General features: G+C 38.3%; 1 protein-coding gene across 2 annotated transcripts in view; it reads left to right on the top strand.

The window, feature by feature from the left end:
- The window catches only part of npr2 (natriuretic peptide receptor 2), a 70,895-nt gene that overhangs the window by 7,631 nt on the left and 51,102 nt on the right, over positions 1 to 12,162 (top strand). For both annotated transcript variants that reach the window (XM_075455597.1, XM_075455596.1), the window contains exon 2: positions 9,060 to 9,241. In XM_075455597.1, coding sequence (XP_075311712.1) covers positions 9,060 to 9,241 — 182 coding nt within the window. The remainder of the gene's footprint in view (positions 1 to 9,059; positions 9,242 to 12,162) is intronic.

Below are 12,162 nucleotides of genomic sequence, written 5' to 3'. Positions count from 1 at the left end.
CAAGAGCCAAACACTTGTTAGGAAATCCAAAAGAATCAACATCCCGAAAGTTATCAGTTATGCTTTTCTAAAAATGTCAAGAGAGCTTGTTTCAAGGCTTCTCACCATACAAGATCACACTACTTTACATGCATTCCAAGACACTTTTACGTGCGCTGCATAAAAAAAAAACGATAAAAAAACAAACTGTGGAAGTAAGTGATATTTCACTCTGAGGTGTGCTGAAAGAACACTTTTAGTAAATCAAGGGCAAGGTAGAAACTCGGAGCCCGGACAATAATAACAGCCCTGACCATTGTGAGGTTATTTCCCTCAGAGGGAGTTAAAAGTACCTTTATTTACTCTCAAGGCTGTTAGAAATGACTGTGTTTATCTGTGAAGTGTGCTATATTTAATGTCTGACAGAGTCTAAAATGTTTTCCCTTTGGTGTTCCGTATTTACGGCTCACTGTGATTTAAAACACGTTCCATTAGCTACCGCCACAGTAGCTAAAACAGATACAATATAATACAGCTGTCCACCGGTTACACTGTTAAGGTTATAATCAGCTTTTCTTCACACAATTCTCAGGAGGATTGGGGGTTTCCATCGACGAAGAACCAGGATTTTGTTTATGAATAAAGTAGGGCTGGGCGAGTTAACTCGTTATTATCGCGTTGACTCATTAATTATTTAACGCCAATAAATATTTAATCGCGCATTAGCGCATGTTTTATTATTTAAAAAAATTATTATTTATGTTGCTCACAAGCTTTCATTTTGTAAAAGTCTGTTGCTTACAGGCTTTTATTCTGTAAAAGTCTGTTGCTCACAGGCTTTTATTTTGTAAAAGTCTGTTGCTTACAGGCTTTTATTCTGTAAAAGTCTGTTGCTCACAGGCTTTTATTTTGTAAAAGTCTGTTGCTTACAGGCTTTTATTCTGTAAAAGTCTGTTGCTCATAGGCTTTTATTTTGTAAAAGTCTGTTGCTCACAGGCTTTTATTTTGTAAAAGTCTGCTGCTGTCTGCTGTGGAACAGGAAAAGAAAGTAATCGGCGGATCCACCAAACATGGAGAAGGGTACGGAACTTTTACTCGGCCATTTTCATTTTAAAGTTCTTCCAGACGGCGGAGTCGACAGAACCAAAGTCATCTGTAAACACTGCCAAGTTGAATTGTCTTCTCAGCGTAGTAGTTCCAGTCTAAAATATCACTTAAAGGCAAAACACACAACTGATAGCAGCAAGTCATTCAAGGAAACAGACAGTGGAGCGAGGCTTCTACATAAAAACTACAGAAAGATGCTGATGTTAAAAGTGTGTTTGCACAACAAATGTTATGGCACTTTCATTCATATGGCAGCACATTTAAAATAAAGCTAAATGCTAAAAGCTATACACTACTTTTGGATTCATTTTTGGATTTTGCGTACAAATGTGATTAATCGTGATTAATCAGGGAAATCATGTGATTAATTAGATTAAAGATTTTAATCGTTGCCCAGCCCTAGAATAAAGTCCTTAAAAATAGGTTGGTTTGGAACGTAGAATATCACAACAGGAACGAGATGCCAGGAATAAGACAAAGGCAGGACTCTTGCTGTTATGGTTTCTGTCTCTGACTTATAGTGCTAGATGTCGATAATTGTTCCACACTGTTTGTTTAAGAAGCTGAGCTCATTTCACACACCAGCCTGCTTGGTTACCAGGGAGACGAGTCTTACCTGAGTCGGAGGTAAAACCGCTGCTGCTTCTGTAAGAGATGCAAGAAAGGAAGCAGCATTTTGTATAGCGAGTTCTATTGTTTATCATTTTCAGGTAATTATGGGCTTCTCAAACCATAGAGTTTACCAACCCTAACTAATGTTTTTTTTTTTTTAAATCAAACACATACTGAACCTGCTAATAATGCAGCAGCAACAAATAGCAACAAAAACCCTTCAGAAACTGTAAAAAGTTATACAAGAATTGTTCTCTGGAATCAAATTTGTCTCTCTTGGTCAGAAATCATGTAATGCACTTTCTTTTTTCTTTTTTTTTTTGAAGATGTTGTGCTTGTTTCAAATATTTCTGTGAGATCAGGTTAGGTCAGTCACACAGTGATTTGTGTTTGTTGATGACAGCTCTTTGGTTTGAGTCTCCCAGGCCCTAAGGATACAAATCACCCCCCACCCCATTTGCTTTGACTAAAGATATTCCGTCTTGAGTGATACTTAAAAAAAATCTTGGGATCTTCACCAAGGAAAAATGTCAACTACAAACGACAATTTATTGCAAAAAATAAAGCCAAAAAAAACAGGCTAATGGAGGATTTGTGGAGCGGCGGAGTGAGCAGAGAAAGAACAAGGTTAAATATCCCGCTGGAGATGGAACAACTTCTTTATCCAACATTTGAAGGTGCTTTGTGCGAAGTAAAAACTTCACAATCCAGTAAGACTACTTAAACACAGGAGGACATTTTCCCCAGCTGTGTAGCACATTTATTTTGGGAGCGGTCCAGGAGACAGCAGGACTACTTGGCATGATGAACCATGCTGGAAGAGATGAGAGTTAAGGTCGAAGCAGCAGCCCACTTCAGTCTAACACACGAGGAAATGTCTGCTAACTGGGAGCTTTGCCTTGGACTTGGCAGCTACCGCTATTACATATGCTTGCATGGAAATAATGCCTCGTTTTTTTATTCATGACTCAACAGCAGGAGGGTGTGGGTGGCAGGGTGAAGGTTGTGGGGAGAGACACTCTCAGAGCCTGACAAAAAAAAAGGTGTCAGGTTTGATTCTTGCAACTGCAAATACGGAAGTGGTAGATTATCCTTAACCGACGCGGTTAGATAGTTGCTTCTCTCTCGGTTTTAAGCTGAAATTACAAAGTTGAGAAGCATTTATTTTTATTTTTTGTAAATATATAATAAAAAAATATAATGTAAAAAAATAATAATAACAAAAATTATTAATAATAACAATAATAATAATAATAATAATAACAATAATAATAATAATAATAATAATAATAATAATAATAATAATAATAATAATAAATATATAAAATAATAAAGAAAATAGAAATAAAAATAAACATTCCCTATTTCTAAATTTAGGTCACCAAGTCTGTGGATCTGATTGGAAATCAACATTTTGTCAGATTTGGACGAAGGTTTTTGAGTGATTGATAACATTTAACAAAGCAAGATGTAGTAAGAAGTACCTTACCTGACTCATTTAGAAGACCAAATGTAGTGCATCTTTCTTTGGTTGTTTCGAAGCACATGATATGCCTTTGTTGTAAATGTAAATGTAAATGTACTTTATTTTTACAGCCCTTTACAAACAATCCTTACGGTGTACCAAAGTGCTTTACAGCAGGTAATAACTAAAGAGAAGAATAAGTAAAAACAAATAAAAACAATAAAGGAACAGTGAAAGCAATAAAATACAACAAAATTGAATAAGACAAAATAAGATAAAAGTGTCATCATACTACTGGGTATTAAAGCAATCCTAAATAAGTAGCTTTTTAGCCCAGATGTGAAGAGGCCCAGGTCAGAAATAAGACGCAGCTGGACGGGGGGCTTATTCCAGAGCCTGGGGGCAGCTTTGGGAAAAGGCTCGCTCACCCCAGGGTTTGTATTCTGACCTGGGCACTTCCAGCAGAAACTGATCTGTTGACCTCAGAGCTCTACCAGGTCTGTTAAAAGCTCAGATAAATACGACGGGGCGAGGCCGCTAAGAGCTTTAAAAACAAACATTAAAAGTTTAAAATCAATTCTATAAAGGACAGGAACCCAATGGAGGGGTCAAATAACCTCCAGGAAAAAGATGTCTTTTTGATGGGTCGCACTTTTCTCCTTCATACATCTTTTTCATAATATATATAACTGATTTTTTATTTGACATATACATACATACAAACACAAATTCAACAGAGGGGGTGTATATTATATGCAGTTATACTTGCTTAAAGTTCTTTAAAAGTACTTTCTCTCTTTTTTTTTCTTCCACTGACTAGATCTTTGTCAATTTCAGTCACTGTTTTGCATCTTTACGTCATATTTCCGCTAATTCGATCCTCTTCTTCGCTCTATATGCCCTAACCAGCATTCTGCGTTAATATGAGTACTTTACAGGTGAGAGAGCAAAAAGAAAGAACCTACTCTCCTGTAATTAAGAAAAAAGAAATAAAAAAAGAAAAACAAGAATATAGAGGTAACTAGAGTCCCGGCATTGCCTGTACTAATAATGAAAAAAAGTTTTTTTTTTTAAACTTATTGATGAATCTTTAACTCATTGGCTGCCAACCATTTTCAGTGCAGAGAGACCCATACTGCCAAGTGTTTTTCAGTATTTTGACTGATTTTCCAAGACCCACAGAAAAGTGTGTCTTATGACTATGTACACACCGAAATTACCAAAAGAAAGAGTAGACTCTCTTCTTTGATCAGGAAAAAAAAGTTTGTTTCTATCATTTTTAGTCATTTAGTAATAGACAGTAGAACATAGGTTGGTTTCACCAAAAACAGCTGTTTGACCCCAAAAATGGAGAAAACGAGCTCTTTTTTTTTGTGCATAGTGGCACTGCTGCCACCTAGTGGGTAATTTTGCCAGTATATTCTCTGTTTAGTGTTTACAAGCCTAAGATTTAGTGACGAACTCCGCTAGATTGTCCCCCAGCCCGCTCCGTTAAAAACGCAATTGACGTCTATAGACGTCTTTGGCAGTGAACGTTTTTTTTTAAATTGACGTGGCACCGAAAAAGTTAATGGAGTTTGACACAAAGTGTTTTATCCACGACTCATTCTTGCTTGGAATATATATGCTCCTTTTATACCCAATCCTAACACCCTCACCTGTCATCGATTAATCTGGTGATTGCAGAATATTCTACATGCTATTATTTGTAAATTCTATAAATGTTTCTGTCATTCTTTGCATCTATCCCAACTTTTTTTGAGTATTTTGCTGGACTCAAAGAGCTGTACGGTGGTGTGGTGGTTAGCACCGTCACCTCACAGCGAGATGGATCCAGGTTCCACTCTTGGCTGGAGCCTTTCTGTGCGGAGTTTGCATGTTCTACCTGTGTTTGGCTGTGTTTGGAACACAATGCATTTCGCTCCTGCCCGAGCCGAAATCAGCCGGCCTGAAGCTGATTTCTCTTAAGTACTAAACTCTGTAAACTTTAGCAACATTTGAAACATTTTCAGGCGAGAAAGTAGTCGTTTAGATCCCCAACGTGTTGAAAACCTGACAAAATACCGGCTATTTACAATTTTGTTCCGACGAATTCGGCGCTACTAAAGCTAGCCGCAGTGAGCAACGCACTTCCGGTTATTTTCACAAAATAAAATACCCGTTGCCTTTTATCATAGGGAAAGCCATTACCATACAATTGGTGCTTTTGTTTTGAAAACAGGAAGTGAACCTACCCTCGTTGTAGCTAGCTTGAAACTGCCGTTTTGACAGGAAATGACGATCGGCGACGTCACGTTACGTTGCATCTTGGGTAGTTTGAGTATGAGTAGTAACCTCATGATGCATACCCAACATTTCAGAGAATCTAGTATGCATCCGGGAACTTCTCGCTTACTCAAACTCGCATATTAACTCAAAAAGTTAGTATGAGTGGTAGGCATAGCCGTGGGAACTGAATGTGCATTGCGAGATGGTGGGGAGCTAACAAAAATATATTTCATGAAAACCTATTGTACAGTCTCCTCCGATCGGGATTCGAACGCGAGTCTCAAAACACAGACATCCCAAGTCTCCCGGAACTTCCGGGAGTCTCCCTGATATTGATAGTTAATCACGGATGCCCGCAAGTCGGATAAAATATCCCGGATTTTAGACTATGCGAGGGAGTGTTTTTCTTTTTTTTCAATGCGAGTGAGAGCGTGCAGGCAACACAATAACTCGTGCACAATGCGCGTTTGGACTGCGCAGGCACGAGAGAGAGGGGTGTGAAACCTGTGCGTATCTGTCCAAAGCGATGCTCTGCTCAGGGCGACTGCTTGTCAGAGGCTGCGCTGATTGGTTTAGTCATCAAAATAAGCCAATAATGTTCAGTGTGGGAGGGCTTCAATTTACTCTCTGACAGTCACCTAAGTTACCACTCAAAACTGTGCATCCTGCCAAGTGGCAGAGGGTGAATCCTCGAGTAAAAAACGAAAATATAAGACTCATTTTATAGCAGAATATACTAAAGTATATCCATGCCTAGTGAAGGTGAAGAGTGATCACACCGTGCGAGGTGCACTGTATGTAATAGTGACTTCAGTGTTGCCCACGGCGGACTTAATGACTGTAAAAACATGTGGAGGTAGGTGAACGCGCCATCATCTGCATTTTATTTCTGTAGGTTAAATGCTGTTACAAATACTTATTTAAAGTATCAATACACATTTAGTCACTAAATTGTGTAGGCCTATATCTAACTAGACAGCTACAGTATCTAACTACCTATATCCAGCCTGTCTAAGACTTTAAAAAAATCCCCAATTTAATATGTTGATAAATAGGCAAAATTAGAGACCCCCAAAAATTAAATAGGCGGGGGTTCGATAAGCATCTCCCTGAAATGAGTTTTTGGAACTTGGGATGTCTGCAAAACACAAACGTTCTGACTCAAGCAACGGAAGCACGTCTCTTACCAACTGAGCCACTGCTCCGGTCTACCGTTACAAAGTTGCTATTGAGATCTGTAGCTCCTCCGTAATGCGAGACAGCGCGGTTTACTTATGTAGCCTATGCTCAGACTCAACTGTTCTCTGCTAGTTTGCATCCATTACAAATCCTTTTTTTTTTTTTAAACCGCACCCCCTGTGAAAAACTACTTTCCACGGCCCTGGTGGTAGGAGAAGTTTCGAACACAGCCAATGTGTGGGTTCTCTCCGGGTACTTCCTTCCACTGTCCAAAAACATGCCTGTTAGGTTAACTGGTGTCTCTAAAATTGTCCTTAGAGACAATTTTAGAGGCTCCAGGCAGCCCCCCCATGATCCGGGTATAGAAAATGGATGGATGCTGGCCTCAAACTCAAACTAGATTCGATACTATCATCTCCAAACACAATGAAGCCGGTCAACGAAGACAATGAAAATGATTTCTTTGGGCTTGTGTCTTTGAAATAAAGATACAAACAAGTTAATGAAACACAGATTTAAGCTTTTACTACATTTTCATGAAACTTGCTAACCTCCTGGAAATGTTTTTTTAATATTCACCCTCATCTTTGAATGATTTTAGTCTTCATCTTGGCTTGTCTGGGATATTTTCATCTCCTTGAGATGATTGTGATGAAGCTTGACTTTTATTCTAATCAGACATTGCAAAAGTTGGAATAGGCGCCAGCTGCTGGAGGGTAATATTCAGTGTTTGCGCTGTGTTGTTCGATTCAATATGTGAAACCGCAAGACCTGTCAAAAATATGTCACGCGGCTCTGGTTTTAACGGTGGTTATAGGTGTTGTCAGAATGACAGTGAGCTCCTTTGCAGATCAGTGAGGGAGCAGAAGGACTTTTTAGCAAATAGAGGTGATTGGCCACCAGACATGAGCTGATTTAAATGGAAAGCAGCATCTGGGAACCTTCACATTGAGTAATTGTAATAAAAAAAGACATAATCAAAAGAAGGAACCGATGAGTGCTTTATTGCAGGCTAATTTGTCTCCCCCACTTTTTCTCCCAGCTCACTTTGGTCCAGTTTGGAATTCAACACAGGTTACAGATGAGGAAGAACACATCAACATGAAGCTATTTGCATGGAAACTAAGGGATTTGGATTGGCTACAAGAAAGTGATTGAGTGTATGCTAGCTGAAAGGGAACAAGCGAAGACAACAATACAACCGCACTCACTTTCCTGAAGCTCCTCCCACTGCTTCAGGCAACACTGAAGCCTCAAGTTAGCAGGTTTACAAACTCTCAGCCGTCCTCGTGCTCTCCAGCATAAATTTCTGTGCCTCTCCTCTTGGGGCCTGTTGCACATGTGTGCTGGCTCTGCATGCATGCGCAGCCTTACATCTGGAATATATCTGTTTAGAGTAAGTAATTAAAAATGGTTCACGGCTGAGAGTGGAATCCAGAAATGTTATGTCTCGCCGATAATAAGTGCTCTAATCTAGAGAATTTTGAAGAGATAGCTCTTCGAAACGACAGATGGCTAAAGTTAAACACGGACTAAATGACTGCCATGCCGCCTTATTTTTGTTTGTTTTGTCTGTTTAGTATGCCATAAGACCAAAGCCAAAGCCATACAAGCCTAAAGGAACACAGTGACTGTCCAATCTTATAGGAATCGTGGTATACACTGGAAAAAATCGAAATCTTACCAAGTATATTTGTCTCATTGAGTATCTCATGACACTTGATATAAGACACAATTGCCTAACAAAAAGCAAAGCAAAAGCAAAGCATCTTTATTTATACAACGCATTTCATACCACAGGCAACTTATTTAATTTCCCTCTGGGATAAATAAAGTATTTTTGAATTGAATTGAATTTGAACTCAATGTGCTTTACATAAAGACAAGGCATTTAAAATAACAGCATAAAGCAGCAATTTAAAGAGAAAAAAAATAGAATAAAAATGAAAAACACAGTTAAAAGCAATCAAAGAAGAGGGGAAAAAGAAAGATATAAACTCAACCATAAGCACACCGAAAGAGAAATGCTTTTAAAGTACCATTTCAGCCAGATATAGGGACTTGTTTTAATACAATACATCTTGAATATCTTGTTAAGTGAAAAAGTCTTGAAAACATCTTGTTTTGAGTCATATTTCACATGAAACAAGCTTTTATTTTCATTTGGAGAGGTTTTTAAGCTAATTTCAAGATCACTTTTAACTTAAAAGTCCTAAATATCACATCTTATTTCAAGAAATCTTGACAAGCCGATTTTTACTAGTTCCATTGGCAGATTTTTTTGCTTATTTCAAGCAAAAACGTCTCGTATTTGTTGTTTTTTTACTTATTTTTGGAGGGGCATTTTTTCCAGTGTAAGACTTAGATTTCTGCAATGATAATCTATATTTCCCAGAAACAAGTCAGTGACTGAGATAAAGCTCTTTTTTTTCTCCTTTTCCGTCTGCAGTCATATACATCTGCGGGCCCCTGGAGACCTTCATGATCATCATGAAGCAGTTTCAGAGTGAGATCCAGGACCCAGAAAACTACGCTATCTTCTATTTGGATGTGTTTGCGGAGAGCTTGACTGATCGCAAACCGTGGAAGAACCCCAAGTTCGAATGGGCCAATCCCATCGAGGTCTTTAAGGTATGATAAACATTCCGATTTTATTTTTTCATTGTTTCCTCTGTTACAAAACCTTGTTTTGAACCATGTTAAAATTAAATTTTTACGCTGGGTTGAATGATCATTAGCCAAAGCAACAGGGCGTGAAGCTTTTATGCTAATGACAGACATTAGACCGTGTTAGAAAAAGATTACATACATTCTGATGAGTTTAAAAGAGTTCCATCCGTTTAGCCAGTGCGTGGGTTTATTTAGTATTTCAGTCCCTGGAGATTCAAACTAACACCAACCCCCTTCGACTACTTTAGGAAGTCTTTAATGAATTAATGAATGAGTGGATGTGTTCTCACAGGAAGCCATTTAGCCCTGCAAATTAGTAGAAAGAAGATGGCAGACACAGAGATTTCGTTCGTCTAATTTATCTCCCGAAATGCCAAACTGTTCTCTTAATTCTCTTAATTTATTTTTCTCAAAGTTTTGAAGGGGAGTGTTTCTTTGTATCCTCTTATGCATTCCAACTGGACTTATGGGTGATTTAGTATTGTGGCTGCTCTTATGTTGTCACTTTTTCCAAATTTTACTTGGAAATACGTTCTAGATTTTAATACTGTCAGTCACAAATGTGCAATTAGATAAGATACAATTTTACACCGTGGTCTGGGTGTAATGGACTCTGATTAGCTGTTTATGGGTGTTTATGTTTATGCATTTGGAAGACGCTTTTATCCAAAGTGACTTACACTGGTTGGGGTAAGGGGGTTTTGCCTAAGGACCGCTACTAGAGGTAGTACCTTTCATGCAGAGTATTTGAACCCAGGTCACCCACGTGAAAACTACACTATCCAGTCCCTAATAACATGAGCCCACGGAAAGGCAAACATAATGTTCTTGAGCAAGATTGAGTGTTTTTGACTCATATTGTGCATTTCAGGAGGTTTGTGTCCATTCAAAGAGGCACCACTGAGGCCGCTGTGGTGGTGGTAACAGAGCTGAACTTTGACTGGATCAAACATCTGTTGTTTATTAAAACTGCTACGCCCAACGTGGGGCTCGATACATGTCTGTTAAAAGAAGAACCCTCTTTTTAGAGAAACTGTCTCTTTTTATTGTTCAAAAGTCACGTGCTGACCTAGCCTGTACCAGAGCAAAACCAAACATCTAATAAGTTAACTTTTGCTCAGCTCTTAAAACAGGCCTGTCAATACAAACCTAAAAAAACTCTTCTGGCATCAGCTGGCTATGGATGCCTTGAAAATTAGGCAGGCAGGCTTTATATCTTGTTTACAACCTTAAATTTCATCATTCCCTGCCCCTTCATTCCAAATACTACAGGTTGGGTACTGTAAGAACACACTAGATGCAAGAAGCACACTAATCTTGAAACTTGATAATAATTTACTTCTCATTAGTAGTCATTTCATGTCCAGTTAGCTGTAACTTGCTATGTTAAGGCTAACATAGGCTAACATAAGGCTAACAGCTGACATGACATATGAAATTGATTTGGAAACAAATGCATCCTGTATAGCTTTCTACTATAGTCTGCCTATTTAACAACTATAGTTGTTAAATACTATTAAATCTTTTACTCTTCGTCAGTTGTATCCACAGTCGTTGACTTTGAATTTTGCTAGCTTAATGTTAGCTCTCTGGCTCATAGCTAAGCAACCCAAACACAAGGCAGAATATGTAATGGCTGTGTTTGTCCACGGCTCAAAATGCTGCGGTCTCACCATAAAGGGTCAAAATAGTGCGGTGACTATATTATCACACTTGATTTCTAACTATTTTACTTCGTTTCCTTCACGAAACAAAACAAAAATAAAGAAGAAAGAAGAAGAAAAGAAAGAAAAGGCGTTGCGTCACAGCCGTCAAGCGTTTCCGAGGACACTTCCGCGCTGGAAGTCCACATAGCCCACATAGTTCTGCCAAAGACGAGAACTATGTGGACATGGGGATTCACATTTTACTATTTGTGGGCCACTGTTCACATGGATGCTGCCCTATGCGAAACAGCCTCGGAAGATATAACCACTGATTGGGACACTTAAGTTTTGGAGATGTGGACAGACGTACTTACTACAGGTTTTCTGGGTTACACTGGAAAAAATGCCCCTCCAAAAATGAGTAAAAAGACAACAAATACAAGACGTTTTTTCTTGAAATAAGCAAAAAATCTGCTAATGGAACTAGTGAAAATCGGCTTGTCAAGATTTCTTGAAATAAGATGTGATATTTAGGACTTTTGAGTTAAAAGTGATCTTGAAATTAGCTTAAAAACCTCTTCAAATGTAAAAAAAAAAAAAGTTTTTTCATATGATATGTGGATTAAAAACAATTTGTTTTCAAGACTTTTTCCACTTAACAAGATATTCCAGATGTATTGTCTTCAAACAAGTCCCTATATCTGGCTGAAATGGTACTTGTTAGGCAGTTGTGTCTGATATTAAGTGTAATGAGATATTTTGAGTAGAAATGAGACAAATATACTTGGTAAGACTTTGATTTTTTCCAGTGTAGGGTTAGGGTTATTTGAGATGAAGGGAAAACTGAGCTATGGTTTCTGAAAAGGTTTAGATTTTGATTGACAAACTAAATACATATTGTATTGCTGTAAGAGGACAATAGTTAGGATTAACAGACACAGTGCTGCCTTCTTCATCATGTATGAATTCCTGATATGGACACTGTGTCAGACCTTAGCCCATATTTGTATCAAGAAAATGAATGAGTAATTTTAGTGTTGCTTCCTCTGTTTTGAAACCATGAGGTGGGCATAAATGGCTCGAAGCACTCTTATCTCTCATCAGTTTATCTGCATTTGAACTGCTCCTAACCTTGGCTGGAGAGCAACATTTTGGTTCCAAATATGTTTATCATGCGAGGCGTTAATTTGTCGGGCAGACCGTAACAGGGCTCATTGTGGCAATTAGCTTCATTTG

The sequence above is a fragment of the Odontesthes bonariensis genome, chromosome 22 (genome assembly GCF_027942865.1).
Source record: "Odontesthes bonariensis isolate fOdoBon6 chromosome 22, fOdoBon6.hap1, whole genome shotgun sequence".
In the NCBI taxonomy this organism is placed as follows: domain Eukaryota; kingdom Metazoa; phylum Chordata; class Actinopteri; order Atheriniformes; family Atherinopsidae; genus Odontesthes; species Odontesthes bonariensis.
Note: the sequence above shows the minus strand (reverse complement) of the source record. Positions and strands in the feature narration are given on the sequence as shown.